This window comes from Apostichopus japonicus, chromosome 20 (assembly GCF_037975245.1).
Source record: "Apostichopus japonicus isolate 1M-3 chromosome 20, ASM3797524v1, whole genome shotgun sequence".
NCBI classification, from domain to species: Eukaryota; Metazoa; Echinodermata; class Holothuroidea; order Aspidochirotida; family Stichopodidae; genus Apostichopus; species Apostichopus japonicus.
Window position 1 is genome coordinate 12,138,721 of NC_092580.1, and position 24,968 is coordinate 12,163,688.

The 24,968-nt window shown below is 38.2% G+C and overlaps 2 protein-coding genes across 7 annotated transcripts in view; both read right to left on the reverse strand.

The window, feature by feature from the left end:
- Positions 1 to 1,595: 1,595 nt before the first annotated feature.
- Positions 1,596 to 9,468, reverse strand: LOC139961330 (protein hu-li tai shao-like). The gene is made up of 6 exons (XM_071960461.1): positions 9,421 to 9,468; positions 9,116 to 9,204; positions 8,611 to 8,698; positions 5,555 to 5,723; positions 4,813 to 4,939; positions 1,596 to 4,401 (listed from the first exon to the last, which is right to left on the reverse strand). The coding sequence occupies exons 1-6, from the start codon at positions 9,466 to 9,468 to the stop codon at positions 4,335 to 4,337; spliced, it is 588 nt and encodes a 195-aa protein (XP_071816562.1). The 3' UTR covers positions 1,596 to 4,334.
- Positions 9,088 to 24,968, reverse strand: part of LOC139961847 (gamma-adducin-like) — a 62,801-nt gene continuing 46,920 nt past the window's right edge. For all 6 annotated transcript variants that reach the window (XM_071961424.1, XM_071961420.1, XM_071961419.1 and 3 more), the window contains 6 exons: positions 23,958 to 24,090; positions 21,144 to 21,283; positions 11,491 to 11,733; positions 10,447 to 10,617; positions 9,360 to 9,656; positions 9,088 to 9,204 (listed from right to left, as the gene is read on the reverse strand). In XM_071961424.1, the coding sequence (XP_071817525.1) occupies positions 9,519 to 9,656; positions 10,447 to 10,617; positions 11,491 to 11,733; positions 21,144 to 21,283; positions 23,958 to 24,090 (825 nt within the window). In that variant the 3' untranslated portion in view covers positions 9,088 to 9,204; positions 9,360 to 9,518. The remainder of the gene's footprint in view (positions 9,205 to 9,359; positions 9,657 to 10,446; positions 10,618 to 11,490; positions 11,734 to 21,143; positions 21,284 to 23,957; positions 24,091 to 24,968) is intronic.

Here is a 24,968-nt window from a genome sequence, read left to right on the forward strand (position 1 = left end):
GAGGGCGATCGACCCTTTTACCAGTGATACGTGATTTCAAAGCAGTCAAATCCTGAAACCTTTGTTGCTTGATTTTTGGGGGTTTATAAGGTTCTAATTCTTGACAAAATTGTTCTACTGAAAGTTGGGGAGCAAAAGGTGGGGACCCGGGGGTGGGCTGTGTTGTATTATGCATTACAAAACACATTACAGAATGTTTCAATAGGTTTAACAGGTGTAGTAGACCTGTTTTAGTTACAAGGCCTTTCAAAGGGCAAAACGATTTTTGTGAAATATCATCTAGCTTTCATATCGATTGCAATATCCTGTCTTGTCATAACTATTTTTTGGGCAAATTAGTCTGTCAGATAATGGATGTTATGCATGTTAAGCGAGGTAAACTTCCAGTTCCATTTGTAAGGACCAGACAAGTTCTCAAATCGCTCTGTTTTTTCTTCGACACACTAGAAATGAGAGAGAGACAGACAAGAACTAAATACGGAAAGAAAAGGAATTTCAGGACTGCCTGTTTATTTTCAACTTCTTTTGGGACATGATATTGCAACATTTATAAAGCAAAAGTGCAAAGAACCACATGTGTGAATCGCATACAAGAAAAAGGCAGTTGCATGGAGACAGAGTACACAATAGAAACCAGTGGTTCCTGCAATTATTGAACGTGCATTGAAAATTGTTGAGCTTCGTGTACTGTGATAGAAACGCTTAACCCCTTGTGCAAAAAACCGTGACGAGACGTCGCGATGTGGGAGCGTCCCCTCCCATGTTGTACCTCGGTAGAGGTTACTTACGATGACATGGCGTGGGTGTTATCTGTGGTACAGGACTATGCGTATTAACTAAAGCACCTAAAGAAGCCATTCCAATCCCACAAGCAATAATCAAGCCACAATATGAACAACAGAAGACATGTGTTCATTCTTTATTTACAGAAAAGAAAAGGAAACATATGCAAATGACTAAACAAAAAAACAAAAAAATCAGTATATATATAATCATTCCCCCATGCATAATTTTTAATGCTTGGTTTCTACTGGAACAAAATGTGTCAAGATTCTTTCTTTCTAACCCCCCCCCCCACCATTTTTGATTGAAAATTTTGAGTTTAGAAAGGCTAGGGTAACAATATCTTTTGTCCGAAAACTATAAATATTGGAAAAGAGAAGACCCTGTCACTCCTCTGCCTGGGATTAAGGGTTGATCCAAAGTCTACTATTCCAATCAACCAACCACTTCACAAAACAGAACCTCTTTTCTGGAAAGGAAAAAAAAACACTTCATATCAACCTGGGTGATCTAGCCGTACAAATACAACGTCACGATTAATATCTTGGCAATTTCTTTACAGCATTTCTGACCGTAATCAATCACTATTCGAAAACCATTTTTAGGTTTCTTTATATCAATATTCAAATTTGGTTACATAACACTAATTAAATACCATACAGGATATACATTCAACTTTCTATCTCAATTTAAACTTTTTATGAACTTTGTGTCATTTTACAGCTTTGCAGTTATACCTCACCTCACCTTCCCAAATTTTTTTTTGTTTCCATTCTTTTTTATATAATATAATATATATATTTTATATAATATTATCTAATATTTCTGTGCAAAGAATCTATTTTTCCAAAAATTTTAGTTAAGCAAACTACATGCATGAACTATACAATCTTTGGGGTATCGGTTCCCATGGTGACTGCAAAACCCTCCACTTAAACGCGAACGCTCACACGACAACATGGGAAATCAGGCATAGGAATCATGCTAATTTTGATATATGACATGAATATTAATTGTGCTTGTAGTTTCAGTACATCTTTAATGAACATCAGTTGAACCAAACTTGTCTATAAATATTGCCTCTTTCTATTTGTAATATTTCCCTTCAACCTCTGTAAGAATACAAGTCGTAATGAATACTTTAAACATGAATACATGCATCCAAGACGTAACCTAATAACACAAGGAATGAGGAATATATTCATACTCTTTACATGTCTAGCCATTTAATTATTATGAATTAAGAAGAAAAAAACAGTAAAGATTGATTTTAAGCTTGGCTTTGTTGTACAAATGAAGATTACATCTCATATCCAAAGGAAAATAATGAAAATTTCAACATGCAGTCATATTTGAAAAACAAAATACCCTTTGAAATGTTTGTTTCCTTCTTTCTTTTATTACAAAGTACCAGGTTTCACAAAGCCCATTCATTCTTCATCCATTCAACAAGATTAATGGTTTTATTCATGCTACTCTACACTACACTACATTACTAAACAAACCATATTCCATACAGATCGGCCTCTGTTGACCAGATGCTGTTAATGAAATATTCCCCATTTTCTTTCTATTGTTAAACCTGCGAAAATCACAAAAAGACCTATATGATAATTACGTTATTTTTCTTTTGTTTTCAATACTATTAAAATTGCACTTACTAAGGTACCCCTACAACTAAATTTTAAGTAGAAGGTCTGAATCCAAAGCCAATAGGAAAAAAAGAAAAAAAAGGGGGAAAAAAAGCTATCCTTCAAATATAGAAACAAAATGAAGCATGCCTGTGAAGTGTACTGTGCACATAACACGATGTGTTTATATGAGAGCAAATGCACACCTTACAGGCAGTTTCAAAGTGTTTCTTATTGACATTAGAGAAAAGCAGTGTCTGCTCGTTTACTATGTTTAACATCTTTGGCAAAACAAATTAAAGCAATTCCAGATCATTTCTTATCTCCATGGATCGTACATGGCATACTAGAAATTGGATATGGCTAAGACTCCTGGCAAAAAATGCTTGGGCAATTTTGTTTTAGTGATTTTAGAGAACAAGCAAAAAATAATAATTGCAAATGATAAATTAGCTAGGGAATTTTTTTTATTCTTATTTCTGTGTGATGCTCCTGATAACCGCACATAAACAAAGCCGCACGAGTAAATATAAGCTGCATTGGTTACTGGAACTTTGCACTGCGGAATGTCCAGAATTAATTCTAAACATGCCTCTCTCGTCCTGTGAAGAGAGTTTTGTTACAACATAACGCTAGTCTGATAGTCCTGATCCACGAGAATATACAGAAATATTTCAGCAAAGCGATTTTCAATGTTTACTTTCACGACAGCAGTTCTAATGTGGTTTAAAAATCATGGCTGGATTTTTGAAGTTCAAGAACTGAAATAAAAAAAAGTATGTTTAAAAGGAGACGTTTGTGCTCCAATGTAATAACATTACGAGCGAGTGGCTTTCTCTCGATTGTGAAGGCAGTTTGTACATGTCAAAGACCTGTAGTTATCATGATTTCTATCACTGTGACCTGGCCTCGAAACAGAAACAAAAGACAAACTTTCTCTTCACAACATGCATGATATTAACAATGCAAACATTCAGATAGGTTAAAAAAAAAATAATACAAATGAGAATAACATTTCAGGGAAATACACAAACCGAACCGACACGTGGTCCGGTTACGGCAACCTGGGCATGCAAGAAGGAAGGAGCCTTTATGTTTGCCATTCTCATACATATCTACACAAAATACTAACCGAGGAAAGTGATACGTCTCCAATGCTTAAAATCTGTTCCGACAAATACATGATATTATGTTCTATACAAAAAAGTTACATTATGCGACTGAAGTAAATAGACTGTGTACGCTCTGCGATCCTGTTAGCCTAAAATTTAAGAGAAAAGTAAGGGGAGGGGGGGAGAAATAAAGAGAGGGAGAAAACTTTCCCCTGGAACATGATGCTGATCTAGTCTAGAGTTAATTTCACTATTTAACAACAACCCAATAAACTTATATAATGGAAGCCCCCAAAAACTAAAAAAATCTGGACATTTTTATACCGTTGACCTCTGCCCTGACTACTTCACGTCGCCGTGGATACTCGAGAGAAGCTTCTCGCATCACGGAGTAGGCATATACTTGACTGAAAGGTAGCTGTTATCATGCGTCTACAAACATAGTACTTGCACAGAGAGAAAAAAAAATGTTAAAAAATCGTAATAACGAGAGGGGAGGGAGGATTATTGTGATCAGTACTTGGGAGATATGCTGGCCGCCTCTCCTTCTCACAGCGTCGGACAGTTGAACTCTAACAGTGCTGCTTACTAACGTTTACAACCAACTTTCCACACAAACAAACTTATGAAAAGAATTTTGACTCGTCATTTTGAAAGTAGCGATTCTTCCTCTAGCTCTCCGCCTTCTTTGACAAGAATGATGGCGTGCGAAACTTCTTCTTCTTCTTGGTCGGCGAGAGGGACGAATCCTTCGAGGGGGAACCTTCCACGCTCTGACTGCCCTCGGGGGTGGGGGAGGGTCCCCCTGTCATCGTTGTCTTCCTTCTCGCCGTTCATGATACTGACTGTGGTCGTTTCTACCGTCCCCGGTTGATCTGAAAGAGTTGTGACGAGAGAGAGAGGATGGAAAACTGCAATCGTACAAAAGAGAGGCATTGAGGAGATCATAATTAAATTCTACCATGACTGTATCAAAACCAACAGAAACGCACCTATTTATGCATGTGATGTATTGAGTGGGCCATAGTATGGTCTCTCATGGCTTTAGAACTTACATACATACATATACAAACACACACATACATACTATAGCCAACTTATTTTAAGTTTTAAGAGGGTTGTGCTGGGTTAAGAGAGAGGAAGCTGGAGAATACAGGACTAAAATGAATTGTAAAATCACAATCCACAGCTAGGTTATGTAGCCGCGTCTTGAACAGGAGGAATGACAACGACCTTCCATCTCTCTCTCCACCAGCCGTAAGTGGTAAGCTCTGGCAGATTATTACCTCTGAGAATGGTCACAGTCCTGGTTGTAATTTTCTGTGTTCTGATCTTCTCCATCCTCACTCTCCTTCTTGGTTTCTTTAATTTCAGTCTTTTCGGCTTGCACGATCAGCTCAATCTCCTTCACATCTGTAGTGAGGAAGAGGAGAGAAAAGTAGATCTATGAGTGAGAGATGACGAGGATGATGTAATCCATCAACTGAGAGTGGGTCAACACCACCCTCCAGAGGTGTGACGACAGACCATTCTATTTCAGCCTACGAGCAGGGTATAAGCTAGGGTGATGGTGTAAGTAGGTAGCAGTGGTGGTGGGGGGGGGTGGGATGATAGCAGAGTTTAACAAAATTTGAGTGGGAGGGAAGGAGCAGGATTTTAATGTGGTGGGATTGGGAGGGGGGTAGCATGATTTAAGCCAGAAAAGAAACTGCTGAGGAGAGATTCAAATCGGTGTTGCGAAGGAGGAAACGTTCGGAGATGGGTTTTCTCACTCTCCTTGAAGAGTGAAACAGAAAGACTTGTAATGATAACATCTAAAGTAGAGTGTAAATCTGTCTTTCATGGCAATTCCCTTTCCTTGGAAGGGGTAGGGGATGGGAAGGGGGGACAAGAGCTGATAAGTCATAGACCCAAGCCGTGTCAGTGAGCCCTCATATCACCCCCTGGACCCCCCCACCCCACCCACCAAAAAAAAAACCTGGATAAAAAAAATTTATCTACAGGACTTGTAAAATGAGATGAACAAACCTTGACCAGTATTGGCCGCAATTTCTTTCTTGTAATCACGGATTTCTCTCTCTGACATCGACGTAAATGGATTGGAAGCGTAGGCCGTGTACAGTGCAGCCTCGTCTTGGTACTCCCTCTGGATAATTCCTTTAGACTTGGCGTAGACTTGAACATTCGGGTTGATTGGCTGAGGAGGGCAAAATCAAGGAAGACGAGGTGTGAGCTGTTATTTATAAAAACCTCTGTTGTGTTTCTCTCGTCCCTCTCATGACCAAAACAAGAATCAGCAGAGGATGAAACCATTCATCACATTTGTCAGTTTAATTTTCTCCATGTGTAATATAATATAATTCATACTTCTGTGTTATATGTGTTAAATATAAAATTAACTCATACTTCTTCCATTTGTAATATATATAAAAGGCGGCCATCATGGCATGAAAATATGACATAAAATATTGCAGAAAGACTGTCAAATATACATCCCTCTCTCAAGATGGAAAGCAGAAATGTTATTTTTGATATAATGTACATGCAGATGTTCATCATAATAATGATTATATGGATAAATGCATTATAGGTTTAATAATTCCTATCAACTTTACATTTGCATATATGTTCAAGCTTCACTGAGATGATAGCAAAGAGCGATAAACAGTAAAACTCGTAATTCTTGACAGGAGGAACTCTAAATAGATAAATTTGTCAACAACAGGTTGGAAGAAAGAAAGGACCCAGTGACAGAAGCTTGTAACAGTTTATCCAAACCCAGGAAGTGTGTAATCATTGACCGCCATAAACGCCCATTACGATAATTACGACCAATTTTAACTAAAGGCAACTGTACTGCTATCTCTTTGTTTCATAGTCTCCTCTTAAAATTTCTTGTTTGTTCACTCTTCTCTCAACAGTTCAATAAAGCTTGTCTCCTTTAATAATGATGGCTTTTAAGATTCCAAGGAAGTAGAGGAAAAGAATGCCACAAAATGTGACAACTTAACATGGTCCTGGAGTGAATGCTGATTGGTCGAATCATCCAGAAGATGAGAGCATTGTTCATTAAGCAGGACACGCAGAACAACACTGACCACAAATCTTGATATGGCGTGACATCTCCCTCATTTCAGCCCCCTCTGATGACCAACGATCTCCCATCCTCCACCCCGTCCCAACCCAAGTGAAAACTTTAAATAAATACCAGAATTTGTCCCCAAAAATCGATTATGTTCGTATTTGATATGGTATACATGGTTTGGTTTTTAATTGAGAATTTTCAAGCTGAATGCTACTTTAACTGAACAATAAACATACAGTCTGGCAGGATCAGAACCGATGTTTTCAGAAAATCTGGCAAATCTAAAATAATATTCTTTGAGAATCTCCTGGGTATTAATTCTCTAAACTATTGTTTCATCATGAAATAATCTTCTTGAACTTTTTTTTTCTTTCTGATGTTCAGCAAAGATACACACATTACCATAAAAACATATTTTTCATGCAAAATGACGGTGAAAGTGAAGCTTACGAAAACAATACCACTTCATAAAATAATTTCAAAACAAAACACTCAATTGAAAAGAAAACAAAAGCTGCAGGCAAGTCTTTCAAACATGTGAGTTTAGTCAAACCAATTCATAAACAACTGCAATTTGGGGGTGGGGATAGGTGGGGGGTAGAGGTTGGGTAGAACATCACTGATCAAACCGAGTTCACCAACAAAAGTAAAGCAAAGCACTGATTTATGGAAACTCACATAAAAGGTGACATGATTTCTACACTTAAAACCAATCACTTTGTGTAATCATTAATGAAGAATATCAAAACAAGCCATAACTGAAAGATATTTTTTTCCGAGTAAGCTGGCTTTTAGTAAGTTGAGATTGATCAATTAATTCGATCTTATCAATGGAAGTTTGTTCAACCTATTGATTTTAACATGAAGTGCAACTCCAGTGGCATGTCCAAGTACTAGCTTCAGTGTCAATTTACCCACACATTTTACTGGGTGGAGTGGGGGGAAGGAGGGGGGTGGCTAATTTCTCAACTTTTCCCCGTAGCACATGTACTTTCTTGAGGTACATTCACTAATATTACCTACATAGAACCTAACGGCAGGGATGTCGAGACCATTCATAAATTTCACCACACTTTAATAAGTGCACATGAATGGTATCTTTACGACTGTCACACCAGGCACATTGATAAAACAAAATTGCCCCCCCCTCCCCCCTCCCTTTTATTTTCTCTCTTTCTATTACTTAGTGCTTGTTTTGGATTAAAGATGAAATTTTTTACAATTTTTCTAAGCAAGGATACTTAAGTTTTTGACAGCCCATTGGTAGGTGCGGTCAAGATAATGCTTAATCAAATAACATTAAAAAAATTGTTGGGATTGGGAGATAGACCGGCCAAGTAATTACCTAACTACAGACGAAAAAAAAAGACTTTCTATTCTTAAGTAAACTGGTACCTTGATCAAACTATACCATATTATTAGATCTTGATCAATGTTTACAATATTACATTCATTCCAAGAATTTTCAGTTGGCTGCATTTTTTCTGTTAATTTTTCCAGGATTTTCTTTGCTATGTGAAACAGTACACTTTATTGATGAGAGGGTCGTCGGGCTGATACAGGTGGTTTACTCTCGTACCAGTGTAAAAGCTTAAATGAAACAGGACACTGTTAGGCTGGTATGAGGGGTGTTGGAACACAACAGGTAGCGAGGGCGCTTTATTCCTTCCTTGTCTACAGTAGCATACCCGTACAACTGCTGTGTAACCCTACACCAACTTATTACGGTCTTGTCCATGAAAATAAAAACCTTATCAGCTGACATACTACCGAACCTAGTAGGTATACTTTATACTGATACGCAAATCATTCTATAAACAGAAATAGAAGGGTGGCTCTGCTATTCATAATCTAAAACAAGAGATGCCGTAGTTTAGAAATGTAAGCTCTGGTACCTTTAAGAATGTGGACTTAATATATAAATGCAGAGGGGGTGGGGGGGGGTGGGGAGAAGAATCGAAGGTGGAGGGGGCCAGAGACAAGGAAAATTCCAACGCACCTGTGTCCTGCGAGCATCTCTGTAAGTTATACCTGCCAGAACTTCAGAGATGGGTCCAGGGTGCGTCTCATCCCCAAAACGCTCTTGCCTAACCCGAAATTCAAAGAGTATTTAACATCCTCGTTGGTAACATTATAACACTTCTATTCACAGTCTCTCTGCTATTAAGGATGAGGTATTAAAATTCATGCCTTTTTCCACTGCGGTCCTGGCACCAGCTGCAAGGAGCGTGTGGCATGAGAGCTAAATGCCTCGTTCTGTTGGATGCAGGTGTGACCTCATCAATTATTCATTTCTGGCTAATATGATTACGTAAACTTCATCGGCAGACACTCTTTGGGACATCTATCAAAGATGTCAGAATGACAGAACACATAACATAGCACTAAGAAGACACATAATATAACACTAAGAGGACATTGAATAGTGATACTAAGGAGGAGAGATTGAAGAATGAAAAATTTAAGTGTTTAAAGTTCTCACGGTTTTAGCCTTCTTCTTGTACTCCTTAGGATCTTGTCCCTGTCTTGCAAACTGTTGTGGATCGGTGATAGCGACTGCATCACCACTCTTGGGGTCCTTGTCACCTACCCACTGTGAAAAAATGTAACGAGAGAGAAGAGTTATGGATGACGTATAATCAATTGAATTGTATGAGTCCCCAAATTGCCCAAAATTAGGGATTCTGTCGGGTGATTCTGTCAAACGGATGATGTGCCTACCACCAATTACATGTCACTACTACTCACGTGTATCTTCGTCTTGTAGCCCTCGTCTTCCCCTTCCTCTTTCTCTCCCCAGTCGGTGTACTTTTAGGCTACCTCCACCTTGGAGTATGTGTTTGCCGTGTTCAGCCATTTCGTCTTCTCGCCGGCCTGCCTCCTGTTCAACACCTTGATCGGTGACTCTTATTTGCTCTTCTCAAATTTGTTGTCGTAGATGTAAGTGAAGTTGGTGGAGGCGGCTGGGTACTGGGCGACGTCGCTCTTGGGCTTCAGTTCATGTCTCACAAACGGCTGGCGGTACACATAGCCTGTTCTGTAACACTGTCAAAAATGAAAAAAAGTTCCAGTGATCAAATTTTTGTGCTGGGTGCAGATCAAAGTCACTCTTACATCTAACATCAGCAGCACAACATTCCTCCATCTTTGTCTTCTTTGCGGTTTCACTCATGAAATGATTACATATCAAGTCTTCCACAAGTATCTCTTTCAAAATCTCACACATTCGCTGTCTTTGGTGCATTCAAGACCATACTAATTGGAACATTCCCTTCCGTTTCTATGCCATATCCATGATACGGCACAATTTCGCAAGTGATCTTGAAAATATTTTCAAAATGGGTGGGGTGTGCGACAGATCACTTGTAGGGAGCTTCATGAAGTTCCCCCAAACCGAAAAAATATCGATTGTGTTCAATTCTGTATGAAATCATTCTGATTATTAAGTCAAGAATGTTGCCAATACAATATATATATATATATTGAATCTAAGAAAGTATCAAGTTGTAACAATTAGATTTTTCAAGTGCGACACAAATCAAATCGAATGGTGTATCCAACCATCCTGCTACGTCAAAGCTACCTGCTTATCCACACTGACTTCACAAAACTCACTTCTCACTGAATTATCTCACGTAATAAAGCGTATTGGCTTGGTACGCATATGATCAAAAAGCTCATACGTTAATAAGCGACGTCATTGGTTGGCAATAAGCATAGTAAATTATTGCTATGTCTGCCCAGATCTTTAAATGCAAATAAGGCTAGTTTGTCTGCTGCATAGACATTGCAGGCCAAGTGCGTTGGAATATTTTTTTGCATTTTGAAATCTTACCATATTGTCCAAATGTCTCATCATGGCTTCCAACTCCAGTTCACCGACCTTCAGTTTGTGTCCCGTCTCACTGACCCCACCTTCGCCCTTGGCAGTCGCTTCGCGGACCTTGTCTCTGACTTCATCCAGTAGGTGGATGACATTATCCAGGCCTTCGACTACGGCACGTATCTGTCACGAATAATTAGCATACGGTAAAACGTTTGAATGCAGTTTGTTGTTACATTATGGAACACAAGTCTTACGAGCGACTCTTTTAATCTCTCTTATTCCTCCTTTGCCGTTTCTTGTCATTTATCGATGAATGTCAACATTATTAGTGCACATACATGTTAGAAAGCAAACATCCCCTACTATGCCTTAATCCAAATCCATAAATCTGATTTTGAGTCGGCAAGTCGCATCAAGACTAGCTATTATTCCAGCCAAACGTACTTTTTCAACCACTGTTATTTTCTTTTCATTTCATGGAGCAGGCTTTGCTATTGCAGGTGGCTTTCTGCTGTTACTCAGAGCCTAGTTCGACTCGGGGGAAAAGAAAACAAAAGTTTGTACAGAAGCGGAATCTTCGGAGGTGGAGAGAGTTGAGGAGAGTGTAATGACTACATATTGATACAGGAGTAGACTATGCTAATGGCAAAATCAATTTAAGTGTAGGCTAGGAGATACAACCATTAACAAGACAATAAATCATCCAAATTGATTACATTGTTTGGAAACAGTTTGAAAATTTCAGATAACTATTCTCAGAGGAGAGGGTCATATCAAAGATTAACTCAATCCATACCATTTACTTTGTGTTTGGAGTTGACTAATCTCGTCCCTTTTATCCCTCAACCCCCTCCCCCCCCACCCCATTCCCGGCTCTTTAAAAAAACAGCTTAAAAAAGGAAAACTCTGTAACTTTCACAGGTCTCCAAAATATTATTCTGGAACGGAAAAGCATGAACAAGCTGTAATATAACCCAGAGAACATTTGGCCTCACACTGCTAAGTTTAACGAGCAATCCGACCACGTTGGACAAAGTCCAGCTAATTCTTTACCTGTATCTCGCATGCTGCTACACAGTTGAGGGCTAGGAAGTACGCCTCCTCTATGGACCCACCACAGCAGACGATACCATGGTTACGCAAGAATAGGATCTTGTTTTTGGGTCCAAGGGCCCTGATGATTTGATCGTTCTGTTCCTCCTCGACCACGATCCCCGTGTAGTCATAGTACGAGATCTCACCACAAATCAAGGCTTCTTGACTGATCGGCAAAAGGCCACACTTCATAGTTGAGACCTGTCAAGATTCAAGCAAAAAATTCAAATCCTCCATAATCTATGACATCTTTGCTCTTAACTATTGGCTTTGGTCAACAACTTGCAGGAAGGGTAATGCTAGGCAAACATATTGAATATTCAAAGAACATTTAAAAATCATCCATAATCTATGACATCATTGCTTTTAAAATAGTTTTTTTTTGTTTTGTGGTCAGCAAATTTATAAAGCCAACCAGGTATTAATCAAAATAAATCGAAACGTGACAAGTCAAGCTAAAGATCTTAAAAAATAAAGATCAAAATCCAAGTAAAGAAAAAAGGAACCTGCTCTCAAAATCATGAAAGTAATTATAAAGGTGGATACTCACAGCAGCGGCTGCCAAAGTGTGCATGTGTAAAATGCATTTAGTATCTGGTCTGGAATTATCATTATTATTACTATTGCTTTGGCAGACTTTTAACTTTGAACACTATCAATCAAATATGTAGCAACTGCTTTGAAGTTGATGAGAAAAACATCTTTTGGCCGAGAAGCATCCAACATTGGGGTTATTCCACTCATCTCCAGAAGTTATCTGTTGATCCAAAAAAAATCCCTTAGTTCATTGTTGCCTTTAAATAAAATAGTGAGTGACTTAATTATTTAGATTACACAAAAGAAGGCAAAACTATAACAAGAAAAGACTGCAAGACAATTGATCAAGTTAGCCATTAGCTAGCATTTGAAAGCAGTAGAGAAGACCAGCATATGCAAAGAAGTTTTCTTGATAATTGAAACAAACACTGTTGTTCTATAACTCTATAAACACTACCTGACAATTGATTGGACATTGTTTTCATGTAAAGGATTGGGTGGTTAGAGAAGTCTGGTGGCGACATCCATGGGTTGGGGGGGGGTAGGGGGGAGATATAGTATGGCAAGGGAAGGCAGAACTCAGTTTATCTCTTTAAGCGCTGGTATTCTTTTCCCCATTAGCGATGCTGTACATTAGAGGAAAAGGAAAAACAATTGTGTAATAAACAATGCTTGATAAAATCATAAACTAGCTTTTTAATGTTGGAACACTCCTTTAATGCTCAGAAAATATTAAAGAGTGAATGGCTCCTTTAATATTAAGGAGTAGAAAGGCTCCTTTAAATGCTTATGAGATGCAACCCACAATGTCAAAAGCATGCAATATTGCGATATTTTGGTGATATTTCACGAAACTTGGCACCAAAATCACTCAAGCATAAATTGATGAGATGTTTTGTAATATTTCATGATTACACATCATACCCAACACCTTCAGCAATAATCAAGGCTGATAGAGTTTAATTAAATTGGCCCATTAAATTAAAGGAAAACACTAGGCGTGGATTGATATAGACACTAATAGGAGTATGCCACCCTATGGTATTACAATTTCAATCTAAACCAATCCTACGATATGGTCTCTTGCTTCATTCATTTCTTCTTCATGGGAATCCCATGAAACCATTTTAGCACAAAATAAGATAAGGTTCGTATCCCTCTTATAAACACTGTTGTACATTTTGATAGTACAACACCAAACTGCTACTACCAAGTATTAATGTCAATTATTGGAACATACTGTACAGTCTCAGAAACCTTTGCACACACATTAGTAGGGTCAGAGCTAGTTTGATTTCACACTGACATTAGTAGGGTCAGAGCTAGTTTGATTTCACACTGACATTAGTAGGGTCAGTCGCTAGTTTGATTTCACACTGACATTAGTAGGGTCAGTCGCTAGTTTGATTTCACACTGACATTAGTAGGGTCAGAGCTAGTTTGATTTCACACTGACATTAGTATCAGTGTGGCAATGCTACATAGCAGTTCTCATATTGCACTTTAATGAAAAGAACAGCTTAAGAAAATGTAGTCATGCATGTGTCAATCATGCTAATATTGGGAATTTTGTTACTAACTTTAACTTCCTTTGCAGTGAAAGTTCTACTTCTCATCTGAATCTTCACTGCTCTCCTTAACTTCCTATCTGGAATGACTACTTGTTGTGTTGGATGTTGTTGTTGGGATGTCTCATGCTTCTGACAGTGGCGGAGCTAGGGGTATTGGTCAGAGGGGGCGATAATGGTCTGTAGGGGCGCTTTGGACACTATCTAAGCGGAGCGCCACCACAGGTTGGCGCAGAGCGTACAGAATTTTTTTGAGTATAGATACTCCCCAGATCAACGGAAATGACCCTTTCCCGGTCTTGCTAATTTGCAGATAAACGAAGAATAAATAGCCGTTAGAGCATTTTGTCAGGAAATTACACCAACAAAATGTGACAAATGTCAATAGGTAGATGAGAGCGCAATTAAAAAGTCAATAATCGCGAATAAGTAAAGAGTGGTAAAAAGCTGAAAAGGGCGCCAGCAGTCCATTTGAGTCCGTCAGGGGGGGGCATCCGCCCCCCCTGACTATATGGACGCTCCGCCACTGGCTTCTGAAGTTGATTGGCAACTGTCATTTTGTTGTGCAAGTTGAAAATAACGCTGCTTTATATGTTGGATGGCTCCATAACAGTCACCGATGATTCATGGAAACTATAAAGTGGACCCTCGAAATAAGCTACATGTACTACTTAGTGAGTGTAAGTCTGTGGTTGTATAAGCTCTGAGGTGATGGGTATTACTTTCACTTTTCCTCTTTGAGGTAGCTGAGAGGTTTCCACACCTACCCATGCAATCATCCCATTCTTTATCATAAAGTTGAAATTTTATTTCTTCTTGAATTATTAAAATAATTAAAAGTTGCTCACTCTTCAACCTCAACAACTTTTTTCTGTTCTTTTAAGGTGAGGTCATAGAAAGCCAATGTGAGGAGTTCATAAATACTGATTTAGTTTCAGGAGTGGTAAGTAAAGTGGTACTTACAGTAACTGCCTAGCAGCTCATAGAGTCACAACGGTACACTCCTTCCTCGCTGTAACCACCATGATGAAAAATAAATTTCCCACCAAAATGAGAATATTCTTTCTCCAATATTTCCTTACCCAAACTTGGGGCCAAAAATATAATTTGTCATTTGTCTCCCCCCCCCCCAAAAAAAAATATTTGAACCCTATAAAATGTGGTCCCAACAGGGCCCAAATAATATGTCTGAAAACTGCATTTGAGGTGGAAATAAAATTTGGGCCCAACTTGCCTAAGCATGTGACCAAAATTTTTGGGGGCCCAGACAACAAGTTACAACAAGTTAACGCCTTCATGTACCAGCTATTAACCAACAACTGCATCCCAAGTTTGGATACAATCCAATTTAAGGCTGTGGAGTTGCTGCAATGTTAAAACTTTGACCCCTCCTCCAAAATTTGGACCCAATAAAATTTTGCGCCTCAATGGCCATAAAAATATTTAGCACAAAGAAACTGGCTGAAAAATATATTTGTCCCTTAAAAATTGATCCACAAGAAATTTGGGCATAAAAATGGTTCCAAAAATATTTGACCCCACAAATTCAGGCCCATAGAAATTATTCCAAAATGGATTTTCAGGGCCAAGATGGTCCCAAACCTGAATGCAAAAATGCATTGAAGTTTTGATTAATTCATTGCAATAGACTTCTGCTTATTCACCAGAAACAGCGATTATAATATAAATGTCCTGATTTCTACCATGAGATACAGCACTTACTGTATCGTGTTTATCATGTAAATGGTTTCCATGGTTTGACTGCTGGTGACCCAGATGACCTTTGGACTCTACCAGCAGTTGAGTTTTTCTATTCAATATTACACATCCGCATGCCACTTTAATTATAAATTATCTACAAGATGATGAAGAGGGTCAATATCCCTAGCAACACTTACATGCACTCTTGCTTGGCACAATGCCAAGTCTGAACTACAAGATGACTATACAAAACAAATACTAAGCTTAAGGAATAGCACATATTTTATTCATAGTTTTATTCAAAACTTAGCTGCTCTGAAAAATAAAAAATAAATAATTCATTTAAATTGTTAAACAATTTCTGCCCACTAAAAGATAAGGATCTTACAAACTTTTAAAAGAGCACAAAGTCATGTTGTTAGCCTCGAACAGTGTATGCCGCCCACGGTTATACATCAGTTGCATTTAACACAGTGGGTGGCGGTGTGTTTCATGTGCCATTGAGGTAACAGCAACATAATAACGTGTAACCGACACCCACATCATTTCCCCTGGCCAGAGGTAAGACCGATAACACACGATATATATCTACAATTGTGATCGGAACAGGGTTTAATACATTAGTATTATCATCGACTCCATCTTGTTATTTGCAGTACTCTTTTCTTCTCTTGTTTTTTTCTTCTCTTTGGCAATTTAATTTGTAGACTTTTGATGGTTGCAAAATAACCTGTTTTTATAAAAAGATTGACATATATTGGATTTATCGTTCAAATGTTATTCAGCACTATGGTAGCTCTCTAGACTGTAAAGAACTCGGAGCAGTTTGAGGTTTGATATGAAAACAAACAATAGAATACTGCAAGGAGCTATGTCGACCTGTTGTCATGGAAACTTGTCGATAATAAACATACCCTGGACGATGATTAATGAACAAGTTTGTTATTCATGCATGGAGGATGCATGGTCAACGATCAATCATGGTTATTGTTTGAAATCCAAGAGTGTTTCAATACAGGTCTTGTCAGAACATATATCGATCACACAATATTGGATTTTTTCCTTCTTTTTATCTCAACAAGACGACTTGGTATTAAAAGTCACAAAATCTTGTCAAATGGGCCACGGAAAAACTTTGCCAATTTGTGAGGAAATTGATCGTAACTAATTATGTTTGTTCTGAGGTTGCGTTATTACTGTATACAGTATTTAATAAGATTACATGTGAGACAGCATTGAAGTCTCTCAATATGCTAAATATCTGAAGATGGTCTTCAGGGGCAGTCTACTACATGTACCTCTCTCGCACAGAAGATCCTGCTTGGATCGAGACGGCACACACCCGGGGAATAATTAATCCAGTAAAGCATTGTGAGATGCTACACAAAATGATCATATTGCTATACTTGTAAGTACAAAGATGCATCTAGCAGGGTTTAGTACATAGGAACCATAGTATATTACAAGAGTCAAAGGTCAGAAGGTCCCTCAAACTACTATACATTATTCAAACACTAAAGTATTCCCTCTTTCTTACATTAAACAACACAGATTTTTTCTTGCAGTACAGTCTGAGATAAATCTCTCCCTGTCTGAGATCAACTTAAAAAGAAGTAGGAGAAATTCTCATCTCCCTTCACACCCCTGTCTCTCATCACACCGAATCTGTTATTCAGTCCACGATCCTTTACCCTCCCACACACAGGTCGAAACACCATCCTAACAGTCTCCGTTCCATTGCCATGCTCAGTAAGCAAAAGATGAAGAAACTCTCAGGTGATTTCTTCACTCAGTTCTAACCCCAACTGCTTGATTGTCCATCTGAAGTATGGTAGGAGAGGACAGGTGGTCTGACCGACACCAGGTATGCTGGTGTGATACCAGTGCAAGTGAAGCGGTACCAGACTTTGTTGCCAGATCTTGGCCAACCCCAGAGGATTTCTCATGGCGAGTGGTATCTCCTGCAAAGATGGAGAGAAGTTATCCTCTACAGCAAGCCCGTAGCCAGAGTTGTATATTTTATTTATTCGTTTTCGGAGGGGAGGGGGAAGGCTGGGGTTACAAATGTTCGCCTATGTCTCTCTATGGGGAGAGTCTTAGCAGAGGGTAGAGTCTTCACAGCGGGGAGAAAGTGATGAATTTTGGTTTGGGTAGAGGGAGACGACTAGATGCAAAATGGTACTATCGTTTCCATCATTTCAAGTAGTACATTTTTGTCATACATTTCAGTTGAAATATTGTCAGTGTGTAGGATATTGCGTATATGTGTGACTTATAGCGTAAGACATTTGGAAGAAAGTCAGAACATTGTTGGGTATGGGGTGGGGGAGCAGGACATATCCCCCCCCCCCCTCCCTCCATCTACAGCCCTGCCATAGAGGAGATGCCGAGCACAGCCCTGCCATATATTTCAATTTCCAGCAGATTCTCTCAAGGGATCTGGGCAATATATTTATTGTTCGTCTGATAGGGACAAAATTGCTTTTTTAGTGCCAACAGTTACTGACAAGAATTACTTCAGCCCCGATTCTTATATGCAAAGCGTTTTGATCATATCTATGTATTGCATCACCAGGGAGAGCCGATGCTAAGTACCTATGTATGTCTTTTTATTGAAGCAACAGATGTTCTTAAGATTTTTAACATCTGTTCTAAATGCTAATACAAGCAATATATTAATTAAAACAAACAATGCAAATACATCATATGGTCACTACCATTGATAATGTCTGTGTATATTTGTTTGTTTCTCTAGTGCCCTTCATATGTTCATTTCTCTAACTGATTTGTAAGTTACTGATAAATGTTATTTCTGTTCCAAACATATGAACAATTAATTTTAAATTGAATCGGGTGAAACTGGTAGAAATACGTTATTATGCTGAATACACAACAGACTGCATTATGGTTCCTTTCAAAGAGAGTCAGTCACTCCAAAAATTATAAATGGAAGAACCAAAAAAGGGAAGTACATAAGTACAATTCTAACTTTCACTTGTTAAACTGTAGAGCAACAATCTAAAATCACTTCCAATCAACAACCACAGGTTGGAATCATGCTGTCACCTACAATCCGCCAACAAACAACATGGCACAATAAGCAATGGAAAACTGTATTGTATCTTAATGCTTAACACTACCAAACAATGTCTGAAATTCAAACTACATCAAACCATCGAAAGGAGGCCCTACAGTCCCGCCAGCAGAATCTCTACCCCCTCCCCTCCCTTGGCAGACCAGTTACTGTACATAAAGCTGTCAGTACAAGTTAAATATTACTCCACATATATTCAAGTTGATAACAAAACATTGCAAGAGTGAACTGATGTTTGGTGCTGTGCACATATGAAGGACACAAGAAAAACTAATCTAAACTGGCAAACTTTTGAAGAAAAAAATGAAAGAAAAACACAGACCAATAACAAAACCAATTGTCAAAGATATCTTCTAGAACCTTTAAAGGGGATAAAAGAGGAATGGCTTTTATTTTAATATCTCTTTTGCATAATTTGTTTATTAAATACAAACCAATAAGAAACTCTCACCTCCCTTTAGGGGTAACAGACCTTTCTCGATCTTACTTTTGAAGCGGTTAAAAAATACTCCAATTGATTATCAGTTTTTTATTCTTTTAATTCTTTTTGGAAGTATTTAGACTGCTCTCTCTTAACCTGCTACTGTATTTAAAATTTGTCTTCCTTTTGCCTGTTACTTGTAATGCAAATTTCTATCCCAGAAGGAGTTTTGTACTAAGCTGAAGCATTTTGCATTCATAGAGCATGCATCACTAGGGAAGCTGCTCAATGCAGATTGTATATATGTTATCTGGGCTTGAAGACTTGTCATATTTAGACTCGTTCAGCGTTGTGTGTGATGGAACATTAATGCTGTGATATTTCCCTAGGGAAACATTTATTCTGTGATATCTCCCGTTAGGGAATAGAACATTTCGAAGCTGTGTCGGGAAGTTATCCACCACAGGTTATCTCTATCACGTAGACCAATGATGGCTGGGTATGTGTATTCTGACTGGGAAGGGTAAGGTGAGGGGCATAGTGAGGGTTAGAGGTGGGGGAGGCAGAGGGGGATGATGGGAAGTTATTCACCACAGATATCTCTATCACTTATACCAGTAATGATGGTTCAGTTTTTGTTTCCTTTTAATGTCCCACTCTCTTTCCACTCAGCATCTTTCAAAACTCAAACTCACTTTCACCAAGGAAGAGAGTAAAATTGCAAATCCTGAATTTCGTATCTCAACATTTACAAAATCCTGTAGCTCGCTACACATCTACTGGGATTTTCTTAGTCTTTCTTTACTCTGTTTTGCATACAAATTCATGCTGAAGTAGGTCACAATTTAAGTATGTGTACATAACCTGTTGTTGACCGTTTACTCAAATGATCTTTTCCTTTCTCTCTCTACATGTCACCAGCAACAATTGGATTGGTCAATCTGACCACCATATCCTGACCACAGATTACTCTGCTAAAGCAATGTGACTCATATACTGGACTTTTTATTTCATTCCACATCATGAATTATACAACACTGTTTATAAGTCAAAAATATTCATAAACAGGAGTATATAAAGCATAAATAATGCTGTTTGGATTTTATATCCTATAATCCCTTGAATATAATGACCTGTCAAGTTTCAAATAAAGGCATAATTTTTTTTTTCTTGGGGGGGGGGGGAGACTTCCCCAAAAAAACAGTACTACTGCTGTAAATATTATGAAAAAGTGTCCATAAACCATAGAAAGGTGTAGTGTTCCTTTTTAAAGGTTATTAGCAACAATATAAGCTGTCTATGGACAATACATCTCAGAATGTTTAATCTAGGTGGGAAAGACAAGGGGGAGAGAGTGGGAAGGGAGGGGAGAGTTGGGAGGTGGTGAGAGGTGGGAGGTAGGAAGGTCGGTCAGGGCTGACTATAACATGTTTCAATAAATATGTAGCCTCCTCTGATAATCCCTTTCCAGCAGGCAATTGACTACCACCAACACTATTTTACTACAAATTCATAAGACTAAGAAACACTTTTAGTAAGTAATGTTTGTACATCTACAAGCCTATAAAGCTTAAAACCAATTTGCCTCTACATACGGTACTTTCGCGTATGAGTGGTAGGACATGCTTCTGAATGAGTCCCATATCTATATCAAACTAGCCATTTGTTGCAGGTTCATACCTATGTCTGGAAGGAGGGAGCGTGGGAAGGGTCACACCAGAGCAAGTTTTTAGCGGTAGTCTAATTGGCTGAGAGGACCAAATTCTGTTCAGACAACCAAAATCAGTATATCAGTAAAATGATATATCTGTGTCACTCCTCTGTCACTTTGAGGGTGCTGAAATAAGAATTATTTCAAACAACCATTTTGGCTGTTCAGGCAACCAAAATGTGAGACTTTGTTGTCCAAGGGACAACCAGAGGTTCCAGAGGGTCAACCAATAGGGACAATTGTCTAATTTGCTGTGGTATTAAGCATGCTAGTGAGATATTCTACATTCTTATTCTTTGTTACAGGGTGCACAGCTGTGTTGGGGGGAGGGTGGGGGTGACACCATGGTGAAACCTATTTCAGCCTTCCACCAAGCCTTGCTTAAGCATGTGGTGCATGCACGTCCCTTGCTTGTGAGTAAGAGGTACAGTACTCTAGGTGCGTGTGAAACTATAAGCATCAACAACAAATTGCCGGAAAAAATGTCTCCTACTAATTTCATCCATAGCCTGTAAATATGGTGCAAACTTATATTTTAATTGCTAAGGGAGTGGCAAAGGTCAATGAACGCTGTCCTACCTGGGTCCGGGGTGTAACTTCGAGAGGATTAGCAGTCACATCCGTTCCCAGAATGCATCTCACCCTTGACGAGTACAAGTGATCTCCAAGAATCTTGCACATCTTTTGTCCCAGATGGACTTGCAATTGGTGATGTCGCACTGAGTACACATAGAGAGAGAGGGGACAGTAAGTACAATAGCATGCTGAGTTAATGACAATAGATTGGTCAGTGTAGATAGCATGCTGAATTAAATGACAATAGATTGGTCAGTGTAGATACCATGCTGAGTTAAATGACAATAGATTGGTCAGTGTAGATAGCATGCTGAGTTTAATGACAATAGATTGGTCAGTGTAGATAGCATGCTGAGTTAAATGATAATAGATTGGTCAGTGTAGATAGCATGCTGAGTTAAATGACAATAGATTGGTCAGTGTAGATAGCATGCTGAGTTAAATGAAAATAGATTGGTCAGTGTAGATAGCATGCTGAGTTAAATGACAATAGATTGGTCAGTGTAGATAGCATGCTGAGTTAAATGACAATAGATTGGTCAGTGTAGATAGCATGCTGAGTTAAATGACATTAGATTGGTCAGTGTAGATAGCATGCTGAGTTTAATGACAATAGATTGGTCAGTGTAGATAGCATGCTGAGTTAAATGACAATAGATTGGTCAGTGTAGATAGCATGCTGAGTTTAATGACAATAGATTGGTCAGTGTAGATACCATGCTGAGTTAAATGACAATAGATTGGTCAGTGTAGATACCATGCTGAGTTTAATGACAATAGATTGGTCAGTGTAGATAGCATGCTGAGTTAAATGACAATAGATTGGTCAGTGTAGATAGCATGCTGAGTTAAATGACAATAGATTGGTCAGTGTAGATAGCATGCTGAGTTAAATGAAAATAGATTGGTCAGTGTAGATACCATGCTGAGTTAAATGACAATAGATTGGTCAGTGTAGATAGCATGCTGAGTTAAATGACAATAGATTGGTCAGTGTAGGTAGCATGCTGAGTTAAATGACATTAGATTGGTCAGTGTAGATAGCATGCTGAGTTTAATGACAATAGATTGGTCAGTGTAGATAGCATGCTGAGTTAAATGACAATAGATTGGTCAGTGCAGATAGCATGCTGAGTTTAATGACAATAGATTGGTCAGTGTAGATAGCATGCTGAGTTAAATGACAATAGATTGGTCAGTGTAGATAGCATGCTGAGTTAAATGACAATAGATTGGTCAGTGTAGATAGTATGCTGAGTTAAATGACAACAGATTGGTCAGTGTAGATAGCATGCTGAGTTAAATGACAATAGATTGGTCAGTGTAGATAGCATGCTGAGTTTAATGACAATAGATTGGTCAGTGTAGATAGCATGCTGAGTTAAATGACAATAGATTGGTCAGTGTAGATAGCTTGCTGAGTTAAATGACAATAGATTGGTCAGTGTAGATAGCATGCTGAGTTAAATGACAACAGATTGGTCAGTGTAGATAGCATGCTGAGTTAAATGACAATAGATTGGTCAGTGTAGATAGCATGCTGAGTTAAATTACAACAGATTGGTCAGTGTAGATAGCATGCAGAGTTAAATGACAATAGAATGGTCAGTGTAGGTAGCATGCTGAGTTAAATGACAATAGATTGGTCAGTGTAGATAGCATGCTGAGTTAAATGACAATACATTGGTCAGTGTAGATAGCATGCTGAGTTAAATGACAATAGATTGGTCAGTGTACAGGTAGATAGCATGCTGAGTTAAATGACAATATATTGGTCGGTGTAGGTATATGGTATTCCTTAAATTAGAATCTAAATTTGGGTGCAAGACTGAAAGCTGTGAGGATTCCTTTTAGTAAAGGAGAAATCTACAAAAGTCATGGATTCATTTCTTCAAGAAATCTGTTCCCAGCAGTTTCATGATTAACTTGGGGGGGGGTGGGGGCAGGGCTTAAGATTAGATAGGTACTCTAAAGGTAGCAAAACAAGCAATAGTGAGATTTAGTCCCTTTCTGAGTTGAAGGGGCCCTCAGCTCTTTGGCTCTGAACCCTTGGGTGTTTTGCCCTCTACTGTTCCATGCTTATAAAGGGACAGAACAGTTAAAGCATATCTTAGTACTACTACCAGGTATAATCGAGGCATAAAATTGAGAAAAATAGGCTCTCCTGCAAATCTATCTCCATAATTGGTTACAGGCAGGTCATAGATACTAGTAAGCCCAATTCAGTGGACTACCAAGCAGGAATGGCTGTTCAAGCAATTATTTTTGACTTGGCTTCCACAAGGCCCTATAAATCCTATATATATATATATATATATATATATATATATATATATATAAATGAAAATGGTAAAGAGTTGGAAAATCAAGAACAGTGAAAAAACTTTCAGCCTCCCTCGGGATTCGAACCACAGGCCTTCCGCTCTGTACGCGGACACCCTAACCACTAGGCTATGGACGCTGATTGTATGTCCAGAGGTTCGAAACCGGTAAGGAAGGTCGTAATTCCACTGTAGGCGTTTGTCACCTGTATCGAACAATACTAGTTGTTTTTGGTGACATATTTTTGCCTTACTCTAGAGATCAAACATGATGCTAACCAACTCGAAATCATTTGTGATTCCTAAAGCCGGATCTCGAAAGAGATACTTTGAACAGATACTTTGAAAGAGATACTTTTATATATATATATATATATATATATATATATATATATATATATATATATATATAAATATAAATATATATATATATATATATATATTTATACTGACAGACCTGCTCTGCTTTAACAACTTCGTCACAAATGATACTTACATTTATCTACCTGTATTTCTAATAGAGCACAATTAAGGTCCTCATTCTTGGACAGAACTCTGTATTCAGTGGTGGCTTTCTTTGCATGTCCACTTTTAATGCTTTTCAGAGAAACATTACGAACTGGAACTGTCTGTCCGAACAAAAAAAAATAAAAGATGGAAAATGAGCAATACCAAACAATAGCAATAAATAGAAAGAAAATCCTGAAATTTTAAACAGTGATGTTGCAAAGGCCAAACAATATTTAATAAACAATTACTCTCACAGGAAACATGTTTAGAAAGTGACTAACTGTAGCATATTTGAGCTACTGTGGTCTGGTCAGTTGGAAAGAACTAGAAGCAATCCAGCTCATCAATTCTGCCAGTGATTGTGTATGCAGTTCCTGTCTGGTATCACTTTCTACTTGAAAAGGACAAGAAAAGAATTAGAAGTTTCTTGAAATACTGCTCCAAAATATTTAATCTCGAGTATGAAAGCCTTGTTGGTAAAGTAAACACTGCTGCTAAAAATGAATTCATAAGACTAGCTAAGAATATACATAGTTCTAAAGATCACCCACTTCACTCCGAGTTGATCTCTCTGTGCAATAGAACCAGCAAGTACAATCTACGTAATCCTACTATCTTGCCATCTTTTAGAATTATGCTTTTTAAGAACTCCTTTATCTACAGAGCAGCCATTTATATTCAAAATGGGTTCTTAGAATCTCTGTTATAATCCTTTTAATCTTTAATCTTTTAAAACTTCTATTCCTCTATCTTATTTCTTGTTTTTGTTTCATGCTTTCATTTTTGTACATGTTTACGTCTTTTATGTATCATCTTTTATGTGTCCTATTTATAAATGTTATCGTTTATACTGGAATAAAGAAATTGAAAATTGAAATTGAGGCTATGAACATCATTGATACCACAGTTTATACTGTATAGTAACGTATTCTGTTACCATGGGTTACACATTCAAATAGAGTAGACACACACTTTTGGCATTTCATTTTCATGTTAT

Excerpts from the sequence above, each read along its gene's own strand:
- LOC139961330 (XM_071960461.1), bottom strand. The coding sequence starts at position 9,468 with ATGGCTGAACACGGCAAACACATACTCCAAGGTGGAGGTAGCCTAAAA. Across the intron at positions 9,205-9,420 it reads AAGGTGGAGGTAGCCTAAAA|TGGGTAGGTGACAAGGACCC; the intron begins GTACACCGACTG and ends ATTTTTTCACAG. Across the intron at positions 4,940-5,554 it reads TGCGGCCAATACTGGTCAAG|ATGTGAAGGAGATTGAGCTG; the intron begins GTTTGTTCATCT and ends TCCTCACTACAG.